The 18,784-nt window shown below is 46.1% G+C and overlaps 1 protein-coding gene across 1 annotated transcript; it reads left to right on the top strand.

Moving 5' to 3' along the window:
* The first annotated feature begins 13,708 nt into the window (after positions 1–13,708).
* Positions 13,709–16,645, top strand: LOC120860599 (uncharacterized protein C10orf120 homolog). Its single transcript, XM_040236395.1, has 3 exons — positions 13,709–13,908; positions 14,118–14,193; positions 15,890–16,645. The coding sequence occupies exons 1-3, from the start codon at positions 13,709–13,711 to the stop codon at positions 16,643–16,645; spliced, it is 1,032 nt and encodes a 343-aa protein (XP_040092329.1).
* The last annotated feature ends 2,139 nt before the right edge of the window (positions 16,646–18,784 follow it).

An 18,784-nucleotide genomic window follows, 5' to 3' on the forward strand; every position in this document is an offset into this window, starting at 1 on the left:
AGCCTTTGCAAAAGAATGTGCTTCCTCCCTAGGTAAGTCCCCGGTGGGGCAATGTGTTTCTGGGGAAGTTCAGAGAAAGACCATCCTCTCATGATATGGAGGAAACCCAAGCCCTTACAAATAACTCTTAAGCTGTGTCTCAATTGGTGGAAAAAGGCCAGGGTTTCACACAGACACTTGCAAGCCCAAGGAAAGCAAGCAGGGGTACTTCCAAATAGAGAACTGTCACATTTCCAGGCAGGAAGAGCTAGTTAGGGGTCATACTCTACATTTTATGAAACATACAGGAGTTCCACTGCAAGATATTGGTGATACCTGGTGAAGTTTCCAGAAAAACAGAAGATGGTTGAGAATTGAGACTTGCCAGCAGAGCTGGTCTTCCATCAGGGAAATGAAGTTGCTCAGTCATGTCCGACTCTTTGCGACCCTGTGAGCTGTAGCCCACCAGGCTCCTCTGTCCATGAGATTCTCCAGGCAAGGATATTGGAGTGGGCTGCCATTTCCTTCTCCATGGGATCTTCCCCACCCAGAGATCGAACCCAGGTCTTCCACGCTGCAGGCAGACTCTTTATTGTCTGAGCCACAGGGATTGTTATATGTAGTTGTACCATCCTAGAAAGATTGTAGACCTTTCTTACTGGTGGGTAATGAGCTTCCTGAGTGCCCCTAGAACCACTTGGAATCCCAGCCCATTTCCTGAGTTCAGACCTTCCCTACATAAAACGTAAACACAGAAATACACCTACTCAGCAACCCTCAATATGCCCTGTGCCAAGGCTACAACCTTTCTGTTATCATCTGGCCTATCATAGCAGATTATGCTTCCCAGGCGGCACAGTGGTAAAGAATCCGCCTGCCAACGCGAGAGGCGCAGGTTCAATCCCTGGGTTGGGAAGACTTTCCTGGACTAGGAAAAGGCAACCCACTCCAGTATTCTTGCCTGGAAAATTCCATGGACAGAGGAACCTGGTGGCCTACAGTCCATGGGGTTGCAAAGAGTCGGACATGACTGAGCACACACACACAAGCACACACACCCACCCACCCACCCACACACACACACACACACACACACACACACATACACGCACACACACACACACCATCATAGCAGATTACTAAAGCTCTTAATATGCTTTGTTTTGGAAGCAAATGCCTTCTAGAACTCTCATTAATATTGTTTTAAATAAATATGCATATTTAAAGTATTTAAATATTTTAAGGCATGTATAGTTCATAAACTGTTGCTTATCCGTGAATGCTCTGTGGGTGTTAATTATTATTGCTAATCTTGGTGGCATTCCTTATTTAAGACAAGACCTGTGGTTTCGGGGTGGTGACTTTGGGGCTGCTAAACCCTTGCCTCTCGCCATTTTCCTGTGTGAATTTCATTAGCTTCCTGTTCAGATTTAATCTCTTTATCAGACTGACTTGTATCCATTCAGCACCTCATCATTTCCTGGAGGGACTCTAACCTCACATTATACTGAGATTGGTGGGGTTTTTGTTTTTCTAGTTTTAAATAGTGTGACCTTGGGCAAATCATTGAAACTTTACCCCAAAGTAGCCAACTTCTTTGTCTGTAAAACTCCATCAAAGGACCTCCTGAGGAAGAATGAGTAGGGGGCTGCCCAGAGACCCCGACACAACATCGCCGAGAGTCCTGTTTACTATGTTGACAGTAGAGAAAACTTCTGTGAGTCCTTTCCTGTTGTCTTCTTTTCCAGATTCACAAATGGGACTTCCTGGAAGTCAAGACCCCAAAACACAAAATCATTTGTATTCGTAACTTCTCTCTGTGTGGGGAGAGCTGCTCTCTTTTGGGGGCCATGGCTGAAGAGCCTAAGCTATTCCATCTTGTAAAACAACTCCATTTTGTAAAGGTTCCGGGCAAACAGACTTAGACTTTGGATATTGCCTAAACTTGCCCCACTGTGCGTGAGCCAATCAGCCCTTAGGTTAAACCTCCTGACTTTAAGTTCAAGAATTTGTGATTTACCTTGGAAGTAATGATTTACCTTTGTGATTTACCTTGGAAGTAATGAGTTACATTTGTGATTTACCTTGGAAGTAATGATTTACTGTGGAAATAAGAAAGCCAATCAGAACCCAACACCTAACTCTTCCACAGAAGGTAACCAATTAGACGTCTCCCAACCCGGAAACTCCCGTTTTTCGAATTTTTCGCGTGAGAATACCCTATATAAGCAATGTAACCGAGAGTTCGGGGCTCCTCTCCTTAGCCGCTGCGTTGGTAACGGTGGGAGCCCCAGCTCGAGCTTGGTAATAAAAACTCTCTTGCTTTTGCATCGGATATCAGCTCCCTGGTGGTCATTGGGAGATTTCACTACTTGGGCATAACATGGCTGCCTTCTCAAAATTAAAAAAAATTTTTTTAACTGGATTATAATTGCTTCATAATGTAGTGTTAGTTTCTGCTGTAAGGCAACGTGAATCGGCCATATTTAGACATATATCCCCTCCCTCTTGGGCCCCCTTCCCACCCCCATCATCCCACCCCTCTAGGTCAGCACAAAGCACTGGGCTGAGCTCCCTTGTAAGCTGATTCCCAGTTTCCCCATCATTCCTTCCCTGCTGCATCTTAGCCATGTCTCATTTAGAAAAAAAATTTTTTTATTGGAGTATAGTTGATTTACAATGTTGTGTTACTCCCTGCTGCACAGCAAAGTGAATCAGTTACACATCCATAGACTGTCATATCCCCTCTTTTTCAGATCCTTTTCCCGTTATAGGTCAAGCACCCGCAGAACAGGAGGGGCAGAGCTGAGACCTGAACCTGGGACAAATCCCTTCACCAGAAGATATAGTTTCCCTCTCAAAATGATGAAGAAGACGGGGCTCTTTTCCTTCTTGGGTCATCTGTACAGGGCACTCTTGGTGTAAGCAGAGCCTTGAACTGACTTAAGGGCTTTGGTCATGTCAGCAGCCCTGGGTTTCACTGCTGGGGTGCACAGTGCCTTAGTTAGAGGACAAAAATGATTTGTTTTTCTTATTTGCACTTAAGAGTTCATCATCTCTCTCTTTTTTAAAACCTATTCTCATTGCCCTGGGGACTCAGATCTGCCGTTAGACCACATGGTCTTGAGTGACTCCTCTTTCTCTCTTTTTCTCTAAGTCTCCACAGGTCAGATGAGCACCCTGTGAGCCTTGCATCTGGTGAGCCAGCTGGGATGTACCTCCCAGACATGGCCAGCTCCTTTCCTCTGACATCCTCTTTTTGGCTGTTTACCTCTCAGGTGGGGTATGTAGCAACCCAGATGGGGGACAGAGCTGAATCAGATGTCAGCAGGGCTGGGACACAAGACAGGAATGGAGCCTGGACCCTGCTTAGTCATACCCTTCCCCATCCTCTTCCCATTGCCCACCTTCATGGGAGAGAAAAGAACATCACAGCCTGCGGACTTGATTTGGTGTGGCCCAGCAAGGAGACTTTTCTCCTATTCTATCTATGTCCAGATTTCACAAGGAGTGACAGGCAAGAAGGAGCATTCTAAATACAGGAAGGCCACCCATCCCCCCACCTCCTGCCTTGTCTGGTTGCAGTGGGACCAGCAGAATCAACGTCTGGTTTGTCTGGCGCCATCTTTATGCCAGGCTAACAGAGGAAGTTGTTATTTAAAGATAAGGGAAACCACAGTTCACACACTCCCCTGTAATCCGATGGAGTCTCGGAACTGCTAAGCTGGAATAAGTGTGAGGTAGGACTATCCCCAGCCTGGCTCTCAGAGTGAGCTCAGATATTATCCCAGGCTGGTACTTCCGGTTTCATGAGCCAGGATTTAGCAGTGCCTCCAGTGTTGATGGAGGGGCAACAAAACACCCAACGCACTCTGCAGCTGAAAGCCAGAAAATGAAGTCAAGTGAACTGAAAGCCGCTCAGTCATGTCCGACTCTGCGACCCCACAGACTATACAGTCCATGGAATTCTATAGGCCAGAATACTGGAAAGGGATCACTTCAAAAAGAAAGCACTTGAATGCAAATTTGTAGAGACAGAAAGTAGACCAGCAGACTGCTGGCTTCCAGGGGATTAACTGTAAACGGGCAGGAGAGATCTTTGGGGGGAGATATTCCAAAACTGAATTGTGAAGGCAATCATAAAATTCAGTAAACTTATTAAAAATCAGTGAATGACATGTCTAAAACAGGCAAATTTTGTGGTGGATAAAGTTTACTCTGGGGCTTCCCACTGATGACTCAGTGATAAAGAATCTGCCTCCTAAGCAGGAGACACAGGTTCAATCCCTGGGTCTGCAAGATCCCCTGGAGAAGGGAATGGCAACCCACTCCAGTATTCTCGCCTGGAGAATGCCATAGACGGAGGAATCTGGTGGGCTACCATCCATGGGGTTGCAAAAGAGTTGGACATAACAGCTACTAAACAAAAACAAAAGTTTATCCTGATAAAGTTGTTTTTAAAGAACATGCCACCTCCTTCGAAGGAAGTTGCAATGCTGGTCTCACTCTTCAGGAAGTGCCGGCTTGTCTGCACGGCCTGACAGGCTCTTCTAGTCTCTGCTGCATCCTTTCCGGGCCCCTTGTGCTGTCCCCACACGCCCTTTTCTGCCAACAGTTCCGTGAACTCACAGGCTCTCCTGGGCTTTGCTCTTTCCCCTGTGTGGAGTGCCCACCCCTCCTGCCCTCTTGATGGGTCCTTAGGGCAGGTGTCACTTCATGTACAGAGAGATCAGATCCAGCCCGGATTTCCCCAAGGTGGGTGGGGAAGGCACTGGCTAGAATGGAGAGTGTGGATCTCAGGGGCTGTCCCCAAGCGCCCTTCCCTGGATCTCCGCTTCCCCTTGAGAGGGTCTCACTAACCGCTGCGGACCCCAGGGCCCTGGCCTTCGAGGCACCGTCCACACTCCCGCCCCACCACCCCTCCCCACAGCCCCAGTGTAACCCTAGACCGAGAGCAGACCGGAGCAGTCAGAGCTCTGGCTCGCCCTTCAGGGAAGCAGACATAATCAGGAAAGCACATGGAACCACGAGGTTCAGCTTATCTCTGGCCGCCATGATGGGGCTCCCAGTCTGGCTCCTGACTTTGCTCCGAGCTGGCTCCCTGTGGTAGAGGCCATCTTTCCCTTCCGCCAGGGCCACCGGCAAGAGTGGTTAGACCTTTCAAAGATCTAGATGCAGGAGAGTAAGAGCTGGAGCGTGGCAGTAATTCTTTTAGTTTAAAGCCCTTCTTCCACGTATCCGTTTCTTGCCAGAGGACTGGGCTCACCGCTGATGCTTTCAGGAAGATGCCTCCACCTCCCATACACAATAGTGTGGCCTCCCCTAAGTGATTCAAGCAGGCAACCAGAAACGAGCCCCAGAGACGCATACTGTCAGGCGCTGGGGGCTGTTTTCCCTCAACTGTGGCCCCTCCCTTTACACCCCAGCCCACAGAAGGACGTCATGCCTCTCTATGGCCCAGAGCTCCCTGCTTCCCTTTGCAGTGCCATCTTAGCTAAGCTTTTTGCTCTCACTCCACAGATATTTATTAAGTGTCTTCTATGTGTCAGTGTCTGGGATTTCTTTGGAAGGAATGATGCTAAAACTGAAACTCCAGGACTTTGGCCACCTCATGCGAAGCGTTAACTCATTGGAAAAGACTCTGATGCTGGGAGGGATTGGGGGCAGGAGGAGAAGGGGACGACAGAGGATGAGATGGCTGGATGGCATCACCGACTCAATGGACGTAAGTTTGAGTGAACTCTGGGAGATGGTGATGGACAGGGAGGCCTGGTGTGCTGCAATTCATGGGGTCGCAAAGAGTTGGACACGACTGAGCGACTGAACTGAACTGAGCTGATGTGTCAGTGACTTCATTTTAATAAGATCTTTAGGAGGTTCATAGGAACTTCCCAGGTAGCTCAAACGGTAAAGAATCTGCCTGCAATGCGGGAGACCTGGGTTCGATCCCTGGGTTGGGAAGATCCACTGGAGAAGGACATGGCAACCCGCTCCAGGATTCTTGCCTGGAGAATCCCGTGGACAGAGGAGCCCGGTGAGCTAGAGTCCATAGTGTTAGACACAACTGAGCAAGTGACACTTGGCAGGGGGTTTATATACACATAAATTTTGGAGAATCACTGGCCTAGAAGACCTTTCTAGGAGGCTGGAGCAGCCGTGAAGAGATACCCCACGTCCAAGGTAACAGAAACCCAAGGAAGGGTGTAGGTGTTGCGAGAGGGCATCAGAGGGCAGACACACTGAAACCATAATCACAGAAAACTAGTCAATCTAATCGCACGGACCACAGCCTTGTCTAACTCAGTGAAACTAAGCCATGCCGTGTGGGGCCACCCAAGATGGACAGGTCATGGTGGAGAGGTCTGACAGAATGTGGTCCACTGGAGAAGGGAATGGCAAACCACTTCAGTATTCTTGCCTTGAGAACCCCATGAACAGTATGAAAAGGCAAAATGATAGGATACTGAAAGGGGAACTCCTCAGGTTGGTAGGTGCCCGATATGCTATTGGAGATCAGTGAAGAAATAACTCCAGAAAGAATGAAGGGATGGAGCCAAAGCAAAAACAATACCCAGTTGTGGATGTGACTGGTGATAGAAGCAAGGCCCGATGCTGTAAAGAGCAATATTGCATAGGAACCTGGAATGTCAGGTCCATGAATCAAGGCAAATTGGAAGTGGTCAAACGGGAGATGGCAAGAGTGAACATCGACATTTTAGGAATCAGCAAACTAAAATGGACTGGAATGGGTGAATTTAACTCAGATGACCACTATATCTACTACTGTGGGCAGGAATCCCTCAGAAGAAATGGAGTAGCCATGATGGTTAACAAGAGTCCGAAATGCAGTACTTGGATGCAATCTCAAAAACGACAGAATGATCTCTGTTCGTTTCCAAGGCAAACCATTCAATGTCACGATAATCCAAGCCTATGCCGCGACCAGTAACGCTGAAGAAGCTGAAATTGAATGGTTCTATGAAGAACTACAAGACCTTTTAGAACTAACGCCCCCAAAAGATGTCCTTTTCATGATAGGGGATTGGAATGCAAAAGTAGGAAGTCAAGAGATACCTGGAGTAATAGGCAAATTTGGCCTTGGAGGACAGAATGAAGCAGGGCAAAGGCTACTAAAGTTTTGCCAAGAGAAGGCACTGGTCATAGCAAATACCCTCTTCCAACAACACAAGAGAAGACTCTACACATGGACATCACCAGATGGTCAACACTGAAATCAGATTGATTATATTCTTTGCAGCCAAAAATGGAGAAGCTCCATACAGTCAGCAAAAAAAAGACCGGGAGCTGACTGTGGCTCAGATCATGAACTCCTTATTGCCAAATTCAGACTTAAATTGAAGAAAGTGGGGAAAACCACTAGACCATTCAGGTATGACCTAAATCAAATCCCTTATGATTATACAGTGGAAGTGAGAAATAGATTTAAGGGGCTAGATCGGATAGACAGAGTGCCTGTATGGACAGAGGTTCATGACATTGTACAGGAGACAGGGATCAAGACCATCCCCATGGAAAAGAAATGCAAAAAAGCAAAATGGCTGTCTGAGGAGGCCTTACAAATAGCTGTGAAAAGAAGAGAAGTGAAAAAGCAAAGGAGAAAAGGAAAGATTTAAGAATCTGAATGCAGAGTTCCAAAGACTAGCAAGGAGAGTTAAGAAAGCCTTCCTCAGTGATGCAAAGAAACAGAGGAAAACAACAGAATGGGAAAAACTAGAGATCTCTTCAGAAAAAATTAGAGATGTACCAAGGGAACATTTCATGCAAAGATGGGCTCTATAAAGAACAGAAATGGTCTGGACCTAACAGAAGCAGAAGATATTAAGAAGAGGTGGCAAGAATACTAAGAACTGTACAAAAAAGAGCTTCATGATCCAGATGATCATGATGGTGTGATCACTCACTTAGAGCCAGACATCCTGGAATGTGAAGTCAAGTGGGCTTTAGAAAGCATCACTGTGAACAAAGATAGTAGAGGTGATGGAATTCCAGTTGAGCTATTTCAAATCCTAAAAGAGGATGCTGTGAAGGTGCTGCACTCAATGTGCCAACAAATTTGGAAAACTCAGCAGTGGCCACAGGACTGGAAAATCTCAGTTTTCATTCCAATCCCTAAGAAAGGCAATGCCAAAGAATGCTCAAACTGTGTTACAATTGCACTCATCTCACAGGCTAGTAAAGTAATGCTCAAAATTCTCCAAGCCGGGCTTTAGCAATACGTGAACTGTGAACTTCCAGATGTTCAAGCTGGTTTTAGAAAAGGCAGAGGAACCAGAGATCAAATTGCCAACATCTGCTGGATCATGGAAAAAGCAAGATAGTTCCAGAAAAAAACGTCTATTTCTGCTTTATTGACTATGCCAAACCCTTTCATTGTGTGGATCACAATAAACTGTGGAAAATTCTGAAAGAGATGGGAATACTAGACCACCTGACCTGCCTCTTGAGAAATCTATATGCAGGTCAGGAAGCAACAGTCAGAACTGGATATGGAACAACAGACTGGTTCCAAATAGGAAAAGGAGTACATCAAGGCTGTATATTGTCACCCTGCTTATTTAACTTCTGTGTAGAGTACATCGTGAGAAACGCTGGGCTGGAAGAAGCACAAGCTAGAATCAAGATTGCCGGGAGAAAGATCAATAACCTCAGATATGCAGATGACACCACCCTTATGGCAGAAAGTGAAGAACTAAAAAGCCTCTTGATGAAAGTGCAAGAGGAGAGTGAAAAAGTGGAAACAATGACAGACTTATTTTGGGGGGCTCCAAAATCACTGCAGACGGTGATTGCAGCCATGAAATTAAAAGACGCTTACTCCTTGGAAGGAAAGTTATGACCAACCTAGACAGCATATTGAAAAGCAGAGACATTACTTTGCCAACAAAGGTCCATCTAGTCAAGGCTATGGTTTTTCCAGTGGTCATGTGTGGATGTGAGAGTTGGACTGTGAAGAAAGCTGAGCGCCAAAGAATTGATGCTTCTGAACTGTGGTGTTGGAGAAGACTCTTGAGAGTCCCTTGGACAGAAAGGAGATCCAACCAGTCCATCCTAAAGGAGATCAGTCCTGGGTGTTCACTGGAAGGACTGATGCTGAAGCTGAAACTCCAATACTTTGGCCACTTCATGTGAAGAATTGACTCATTGGAAATGACCCTGATGCTGGGAGGGGTTGGGGGCAGGAGGAGAAGGGGATGACAGAGGATGAAATGGCTGGATGGCATCACCGACTCGATGGACATGAGTTTGAGTGAACTCCGGGAGTTGGTGATGGACAGGGAGGCCTGGCATGCTGCGATTCATGGGGTTGCAAAGAGTCACACACGATCGACTGAACTGAACCGGTCTGCCTAGAGCCAATGGCTTTGTAAAGGGAACTATGATTCTAAAGCACACAGCCTCTCATATAAATTCTGAATATAGCTCAATGTTAGAAAAGAGGATCATTCTTATAAACCAAGGGGGCCATGTCTGTAGGGACTCTTAGCCCTGGAGAGCAGGGATGTCTGGTGGATCTTTGCAGAGCCAGCTTTCACTGAGTGGCAAAATCCACCAGAGGGTGCCAGAGCCCAGGAGGTGACTGCAGGGACAGGTGTGGCTAGTGGAGGAAGAGCATCCTGGACTTTTGTGTACGACCTGTGTACACACACATGCAAACACACACATGTACGAGCACTCCTTGATAGTCATTATAATATTAAGTTGGAAAATGTACTTAAAGAAAAAGAGGTAGGAAGTTAAGAAGTTCAAAAGAAAAGAAATTTTTAGAAAATGATATGAGAAATCATAAATATATATGCAATATTTATATAGATTATCATTGCTACCTACGACAGGAAATGCTTTCTTAAACAAGCCATGAAAAGCAATAACCATTCAGGAAAAGGCTCATAAATTGGAGTGCAGCTGGAATAAAGGACATCTTTTTAAACTTAATTTTATATTATAGTTGGTTTAGAATGCTGCATTAGTTTCAGATGTACAGCAAAATGGTTCAGTTATCCATTCTTTTTCAGATTTTTTCCCTTATGTGCTATTACAGAGTAGACTTCCCTGTGCTCTATAGTCTATATTGAGTAGACTTCCCTGTGCTCCTTTTTGGTCATCTGTCTTATATATAGTTGTGTGTATATTTTTAAAATTAATTTTTAGTGGAGTATAGTTGCTTTACAATGTTGTGTTAGTTTCTGCTGTACAGAGAAGTGAGTCAGTTATACATGCACATGTATCCACTCTTTTTTGGATTTCCTTCCCATTCAGGTTGCCCTAGAGCTTTGAGTAGAGTTCCCTGTGCTATACACTAGATTCTCATTAGTTATCTATTTTATACATAGCATAAATAGTGTATATATGTCAGTCCCAATCTCCCAACTCTTCGCACCCCCAAAAGGCATTTTTAAGAAAGGGACAAGGCTAGTCAACAGTAGGAGCAGATATTTGTAATATACTTTACTGGCAATGGGCTTATACAAAGAATACGTAAAGAAGTTGTACATATCAATAAGAAAAGCAATTACTAGAAAAAAAAATGGACAAAAGTCCTGAATAGACATTTCACTAAGGGTAATCTCTTATGGGCAATAGAAAAAGTATTTGACTTCATTTGTAATCAGAAAAGTGTAAATTAAATCCACAATGACATATCATAACCTACCCAACTAGTGCTGGCAAGAAGGAATTCTCATACATTATTGGTGGGATGGTGAATTATAAAGACATTTCTGAACAGAGCTGAGAATTCTCTAGGAAAAGTGAAGTTACACATATCCTGCTGCTGCTGCTGCTAAATCGCTGCAGTTGTGTCCAACTCTGTGCAACCCCATAGACGGCAGCTTACCAATTTCACTCTTAGGTATGCATCCAACAGAGTAACTGCAAGGAAACTTGTATAATCATGCTCCCCAAATTAAAAAATCCAAATGTAAGCAACAGAAGACTGTTTAATAAATAAGACAATCATGCTAAATGACAATGAAAACGATTGAACTACAAGCATAACAACAGCAGAGTCTGGAAAATACGTTGAGGGGAAATGCAGGTGTGAAAGAATTCATACTGTATGATACGAAGTTCAAAAATGGGCAAAACTATGTGCAAAAATGAAAACTCTGATATTAAAAAGCTATTCAAAAATTAAGCAAACCATTAAAACCTAATACTTAGAAGTAGATTTGAGAGTTACTTTCACGTGTGGACTTGGCTGGGCCACAGTGCCAGCCAGGGCTTCTCAGGTGGCGCTAGTGGTAAAGAATCTGCCTGCAAGCCAGTGCAGGAGACCATGGTTAGATCCCTGGAGGAGGGCCTGGCTACCCACTCCAGTATTCTTGCCTGGAAAATCCCATGGACAGAGGAGCCTACAGTCCATAGGGTTGCAAAGATTCAGACACGACCGAAGCAACTTAGCACACATGTATGCCCAGTCATGCTTTGGTCTGATCCATTATTCTGGAGATTTCTGTGAGAGTGTTTTTGGATGAGACTGATATTTAAATTAGCAAACTTTGAGTAAAGCAGATTGCTGTTTTTCCATAATGTGGGTGGGCCTCATCCAATCAGCTGAAGGCATGAATAGACTGAAGACTTATGTCCCTTGAACAAGAGGCAATTCTCCCCATGGTCTTGAACCTCAACATGGGCTCTCCCAGAGTCTTCAGCCTGCTGGACCAGGCCGGCAGATTTTGGACCTTCCAGCCTCTACAATCATGTAAGCTAATTTCTTAAAATAAATTTCTCTCTTTTTCCAGTTCCCACCCCAAACCTACCATAGTCACGGTGACATCACTTCTGGGCAGCAAGGCAGGGCGCCCTTTATCACTGTCTCTCTGATGCCTGGAGGAGCTTTTTCTACCTGAACCTGCTGAGCCAAGGCCATAGCTACTCCATCTCAGTACCTGGATGGGACCAGGCTGCAGGTCCATGGCCAGTCCTAGAACATCCTCCACTAGCCCAAGTCCACGGTTCGTATCTCTGTGTTTTTCCTTCTAGTCCTTTTTCTTCTTGAATACTGTTGTATTGACACACCCAGGTCATACCCTATATAAGTTTTGTATGGTCTTTAAAAAAAAATCACATTACATCCCGAGCGTATTGTTGGAAATTTGACTAAGACTTGATTTTTTTGATGTGTGCCATGCTTAGTCATTCAGTCGTGTCCGACCCTTTGCGACGCCCTGGACTGCAGCCTACCAGGCTCCTCTTTTCATAGGGATTCTCCAGGCAAGAATACTGGAGTGGGTTGCCATGCCCTCCTCTAGGGGATCTTCTCAACCCAGGGGTTGAACCCAGGCCTCCTGCATTGCAGGCAGATATTTTTACCATCTGAACCAAGATCCATAATAATCTTTTTTTTAATATTTATTTTTTTGGCTCTGCCAAGTCTTAAATGTGGCCCAGTCTTCAGTCTTCACTGTGGCAGGTGGGATTTTTAGTCGAGGCATGCAAATTCTTAGCTGAAGAGTGTGGGATCTAGTTCCCTGACCAGGGATTGATCCCAGCCCACCTGCATTGGGAGTGCAGTCTTGGCTTCTGGACCACCAGGAAAGCCCCAGTCCTTAATATTCTATCATGCACCGTTCGTTGGTTGTTCCACAGATATTTGTGGAGTGTGCCCCATATGCCAGGTGTTATGTGGGTTGTGCAAACAGCTCTGTGTAGGACAAATGTGTGAGTCAATGCATACAGGGCAAGAGGCACTGTCTATACCACTCCGTGGCACTGGCTGCTGATTTCCAGGTTCATGGCTGTTCTAGGGGAACTGAAATTGCCCCGGTATGGGAGAGGAGCATTGGTGTGTTTTAGATGGCTGTTATGAGCATGAGGCCTGGACATATCCCCACTTACGGGTGTTTTCTGGTAGAAGCAAAGAAAAGCTTCAGGACCAGTACTTGTCAGAGACATCGTCTTCCATGAGCTGCTTCTTTACTTTTTAAACTCATTTTTTTCAAAAGGTAATAGGTTCACATGGTTCTAAACAACACTGTACAAAACAATAATGTACACAATGGAAAGACTCCTTACCACCTTATCCATATCTGCCAGGTACCCACTTCTGATAACCATTTATGACATTTTTTGCTTGTATTATTCTAGTGTTTCTTTATGCAAATGCAAGTATACATGCTTATTTTTTCCTTTCCATTACAAAAAGGTTGTCTACAATTCACATACTTTTGTGCCTTGATTTTTGCACTAACAGTATTTCGCAGAGATATTTCCAGGTAAGCTGGGCCCTAAAAGATAAGCAAGTTGTTAAGGCAGAGAGGGATATCTGAGACATGAGGGGAGCATGTCTAGAAGCTGATCCCAAGAACCGTGAATAGAGTTCATGGATGGAGCATGAGGAACTGATTGGAACCAAGATTGGAGAGGCAAGCCAATACCAGGGAGAGACTTCAGGTGATGAGTGTCCATCCAGGAAGAACTGAGCAGTCTTTATGGGCTTATAAGTGGCATTGATGTGGTCAGATCATCTCACCGGTACACTTCTCTGCCCACTCTATTCCTCTGGACTCCAACATACCAAGACCAAGGTGGTGTGTGTCCATTTCACCCCAAGGGATCATTTGATGCCTAAACTCAGACCTCACAATAGCTGCCACGTAAGCCAGTTATGATGCAAGATGTTTGTGACTGTCATTTGGGTTCACATTAAAGCTGTCTTAGAAAGAAACTCCAGGCACTGACACCTCCCATCCTAGCCTGGAGCCAGAGTATGATCAGAGAATGGGAGAATGGCTGTCCGAAGATTGGAAAACAGAGGGCTAGAGATTCAAGGGTCCAAGAAAGGATGACTACAGAGGGGAAGTTAAATAAGAATGGAACACCGATGCGAGTATTCGATATAAGCGATCCCTTCCTCAATAAAGAGTCCCTGTCCTCCCAAGGGGATCTATGCCCTGCTTCACCACTGGGGTGAGTGTAACCTGTGCTTCTGGTCCATTCCCTCCCACCCATGTCAGATTTGAAGCCAAATGGAAGAGCCCACTCTGTGGCTGTAGAAACCGTGATTACAGAGGCCTTATCCTGATCAACGTAGCATCACCCTTTGTGACATTTCCCACTCCAAAAGGCAAAATTAGGAAGACCATTTCCAAGTTCTAATACACCTTTCTGCCTTCCAGGATATGGACCAAATTCTACAAGTCGGACCCACGCATTGCCCTCGGGAAATACTCCCCCTTGGAGAAAGAGATCCTAGTAAGTGCTGTGAAATTTATACACAGGGAGGCCCCACGGAATCCAGGCAGTTAGGCTAGGAGAGTCAGAGTTTCAAAAACCACCAGCAACACAGGTGTGAGTCTCCCAAGCAGTGGAGGAGGGTTGGCTGAGTTAACTAGTGGCTTCCATATTTGCCTAGCAAAAGCAAAATACTCTCTTATTACAAAGTCCCAAGCAGGACTGTAACTACAAGTGATAACAAATCACAGAAGCGGCCTTTTCTTGAGCCCTTATCTGGCACTAGTTACTTTCATATATGTTATCTTATGGAGACCTCACAGCGGCCTGTAAGAGCAATACAATTCTCTCAGATTCATAGTAGGTGAGACGGAGAGTCAGATTTGAACCTAGGCTCATCTGTTCCCAAAGATCTACCCTCACTCTCACTATACAGGTCTCGGGCACCCTCACGGATAGAGGGCAAGGGAGCCACTAGATAATTCTTTCTGTGGGTGTCCTTTGCTCCTGTCAAATTGATAACTTTAAAAAAATTTTCAATCATAAATGCTATATTTTTATTTTTTTGTTGTTGAGGTAAGATTGATTTAGAACATTATTGTTGAGGCAGTCTGAGAGCAGGTGGGAAAAGAATTTCCAGGCACAAACGGCAGAAAGGAGTGTGTTTATTTAAAAAAAAAGAGCAGAGATAAAGTGGGCACTTCGAGTGCAACAGGCTGACAACTCCTGACAAGCCAGGGAGAGCTGACCGCTTTCGTGAGTTAAGAGCTGATTTGTATAGCCTCAAGACAAAGACAGTTCCTGCTGGGAGGTTGGTGTTAGGTGATTGAGGCACGACAGGGTGTTTACTGGAGGGGGCATCTTTGCCTAACTGGGAATCAGGACGCTTGTGAGTGATGATCAAGGGGACTTTTGGTAAGGTTACAAAGAGGCCCGGTTGGCTTTGGTAAGGTTACAAAGGGGCCCGGTTGGCTTTGGTTCTGGGCTCTGCTTCTGTGGCCTTGGTACAAGGCCTCGTACCTGTGGCCTGCAGCAGTCCTCAGCAATTACATCAGCGTCGTGTGTACAACACTGGGTTTCACATCTCTCTAAGTCCTACATGTGCTCCCCACCAAAATTTAGTTTTCTCCACAACCTTGCAGCTCATCTCCTTTACCCTTTTCTCCCTTCCCTTCCCAACTCTTCCTTCTCTGGTAACCACTACTCTTGTTTTCTCCCCTTTACTAACCCTTGATGGTATTATACTAAGTGAAGTGAAGTCACTCCATCATGTCTGACTCTTTGCAACCCGGTGGGCTCCTCCGTCCATGGGATTCTCCAGGCAAGAATACTGGGGTGGGTTTCCATTTCCTTCTCAGGGGATCTTCCTGACCCAGGGGTCAAACCTGGGTCTCCCGCATTGCAGGCAGATGCTTTATCCTCTGAGCCACCAGGGAAACCTATACTAGGTGAAATAAATCAGATTGAGAAATACAAATACTGTAGAAATTCACCCACACATGGATTATAAAAAACTAACCAACAAACAAATGAACACATCAATCCCCTTGAGATTTTAACCACCACCCCCCAGCCCCCTGCCCACTGGCCCTGGAGAAGGGGATGGCAACCTACTCCAATATTCTTGCCTGGAGCAGAGCCTGGCAGGCTCTAGTCCATGGGGTTGCAAAGAGTCGGACACAACCGATTGACTCACACACCTTTTCCCATTTGTCAGCGTCTAGGTGGCGTTCACACCGTGGCAGCCCAGAGGTTTCTGACTTACAAGCAAGAGGAAGAACGGAAAATGCTCAAGGAACTACAGACGTTGTCTTCAGACTACAAACGGGCGGTGGACTATAGAAGGCAACACACCCCTCCTTGTGCCACCTGTGGGCCTCTGGGGAAAATGTGGACGGCCAAGGTGATCGTGTCCCCGGAGGAGTTCAGGATGCCCCGGCGGGAGAGGCTGAATGTCAGCAAGCACATAGAGCGTATGCAGCTGGCGAGAGCCCTGCGGAGCAAGCAGCTCCTACCCTATGTCGAAAGGTTTATGGGCTCGTCGCTTCTGCCTGCAGGGGGCCTGGGCCCCATGGCAAGGGCCAGGGCTGGGGAAGGCCAGGATGACGGCAACACCGATGACAGCAATGACGTCCATCAAAAGGGGAGAGGCGAGGCGGAGAGCAAAACCTCCAAAAGACAGGAAATAAAAATGAACGTCATTTTCAAGTCAGAAGAACCCCAAAAAAGCATACCGTACCATCCAAATGATCTAAAACCATTCCTCCCTGCAAAGAAAGTGGAAAGGTCCATCACTGGCTTAACAAACAGAAGTCTTTTGCACGTGTCAGAATTTCCTGGAGACCTCATGCTAATGAATCAGGATTTCCTGTCTCGGGGAATCTACCCCAGTTATGCATCGCAGGCCACCCGTCTGGAAGGAGAGAAGGCCTGGAAAGAGTACATGTGCAAAGTTGCTTCCCATCATTATTAAAATTTTATTTATCTCCATGGTAACCCAGCCTCCTGGTCCTTCTTATTCCTGCAGCTCTGCCCCAGGTGGCTTCTCTCTTTTTCTTTTTTTTTTTTACTTTAAAAAAACTTTTCATTTTTAAAAGTTTTTATTTTATATTGGAATGGGGTTGATTAACAATATTTCAGGTGTACAGCAGAGTGATTCAGTTATATATATTAATATTTTTTCGAGGTTCCCTGGTGGCTCAGCTGCTTAAGAATCTGCCTGCCATGAGGGAGACCTGGGTTCGATCCCTAGGTTGGGAAGACCCCCTGGAGAAAGGAAAGGCTACCCGCTCCAGGATTCTGGCCTGGAGAATCCCATGACTGTCTAGTCCAAGGGGTTGCAAACGAGTCAGGCACGACTGAGCAGCTTTCACTCCCATGTTCTTTTTTGCTCCCCAGGTGGTACAGTGGGAAAGAATCCACCTGCCAGTGCAGAGACAGTCCACGGATCACACTAAGTCAGACACTTCTGAAGCAACTGAGCATACGCACACACACACACACACACACACACACAGAAAGCAAGTGTAAACTCTGCAAGGCCTTGTGAGTCCTTCAAAAGAAGCCCCTACTGAGCACGGATATCACCAGTGGTAGAATACGCCACATGTCCAGAAGGGCCACATGGACTGGTTTATATTATGGGGGGAAGGGCAGGGAGAGAAGGGACCTTCTGAGATGGGGCGCTGGGTTCTCACCTGGCCAGTGTGTGGTCTGGGGCTGGGCATCTGTGTGAGAGACAAGGAAGGTTAGATCTAAAGCACAGATGTGTCCAGCTGGAATCAAAGCTGAAGCAACTTTGAGAAATAGACTCTGGGCTGATGTTTTTCGTGATTCCTCTGAGGAGTCACTGTCAATGTCATCATGATCTTTCTGACCCATGTCATTTTGGGAACACCCAGATGCCAGGCCATTGCCCACATCAGTGTGGCCAAAGGCTTTCTGTCCACATGTTTGAAAGCCACAGCGCCTCCTGTGACAGCCGGAGGTCATTACAGCAACATTGCCCAGGACTATCAGTCAGTCTCCCTCAGGTCTATGACAACCCATGGTCACCCCGGAGGTGCTAGGACTCTGGGCTGTGCACGAGTGCCTGGAGCGTCTCCGTGGGGCTCTGCTCCAGACAGCCATGCCCTAGCCGGTCACCAGCATTCCATTTGGCACCTGCCTGCCATCCCCACACCCTTGAATCATCAAGAGGCTTCATGATGAGCTGTTTACCCAGGAATTCTTTTCTCTAAGTGGATGCTAGGGAAAAGCAACATAATACACCAACTGAGGTTAAACAGCGCTGCCCAGGAGAAGGAAAGCTCACGTCAAGTCTGGAAGGACACAGACCCTTCCTCACATAGATGACATCTTCTGTCTCAGCATCTTTTCTGGTCTGTGTTTGGCTTAGCCTACAGTTGAGGGAAACGTGACTCCCATGTTAACACTGAAGACTGCCTGGAGAGAAATGCAGAGCCTCATTGGAACATTGAAAACACAACTCTGACCTTATCACTCATTCATTCATTTAAGAATTACTAGTAGGACCCTAAAGTTCGACTGCCGCAGTGGTACCCACTGAATAAATAAGCAACTGGTACTGTATACTTGACTTCCCTGGTGGCTCAGATGGTAAAGAATCTGCCTGCAGTGCAGGCGACCCAGTCTCCATTCATGGGATCGCCAAGAGTCGAATGTGACTGAGTGACTAACAGCAGCTGTATACTTAACTTTCACAGAGATCTATATGAGGCAAGTGAGCAAGGCACAAGGATGCAATGGTAGAGTCAGCCCTTCAGCTGAACTAGGATGTGCTTCATGAGGGACCCCGAGCAGCAGGCAGATGTGTCTGGAAGGTTGGAAGGATGGACTCCTGGCTGAGGGGACAGTGTGAGCAAAGGCTCAGAGATGCTCAAAGGTGTGCTGTGTCCAAAGCTCAGTGTGTGATGGCTCAGCCCGGAGTGGGGCTAGAGGGTGAAGACATTAGAAGGGAGGGAAAGTCAGGTGAAGAGGGGTTTGATAAAACTCTGCTAAGGTGGGTAAACTCTATGGACTGGTTTTCAACAGGAAGGGAAAAATGGAACCGGATTGTGGTTAGATGCCTATGCTGGATGGTAGGGTGTAA

This window comes from Oryx dammah, unplaced genomic scaffold (genome assembly GCF_014754425.2).
Source record: "Oryx dammah isolate SB20612 unplaced genomic scaffold, SCBI_Odam_1.1 HiC_scaffold_11123, whole genome shotgun sequence".
Lineage (NCBI taxonomy): Eukaryota > Metazoa > Chordata > Mammalia > Artiodactyla > Bovidae > Oryx > Oryx dammah.

Coding starts and splice junctions, on each gene's coding strand:
- LOC120860599 (XM_040236395.1), top strand. CDS start 13,709: ATGATCAGAGAATGGGAGAATGGCTGTCCGAAGATTGGAAAACAGAGG. Junction 13,909..14,117: donor TGCCCTGCTTCACCACTGGG/GTGAGTGTAACC, acceptor TCTGCCTTCCAG/GATATGGACCAAATTCTACA. Junction 14,194..15,889: donor CCTTGGAGAAAGAGATCCTA/GTAAGTGCTGTG, acceptor CCCATTTGTCAG/CGTCTAGGTGGCGTTCACAC.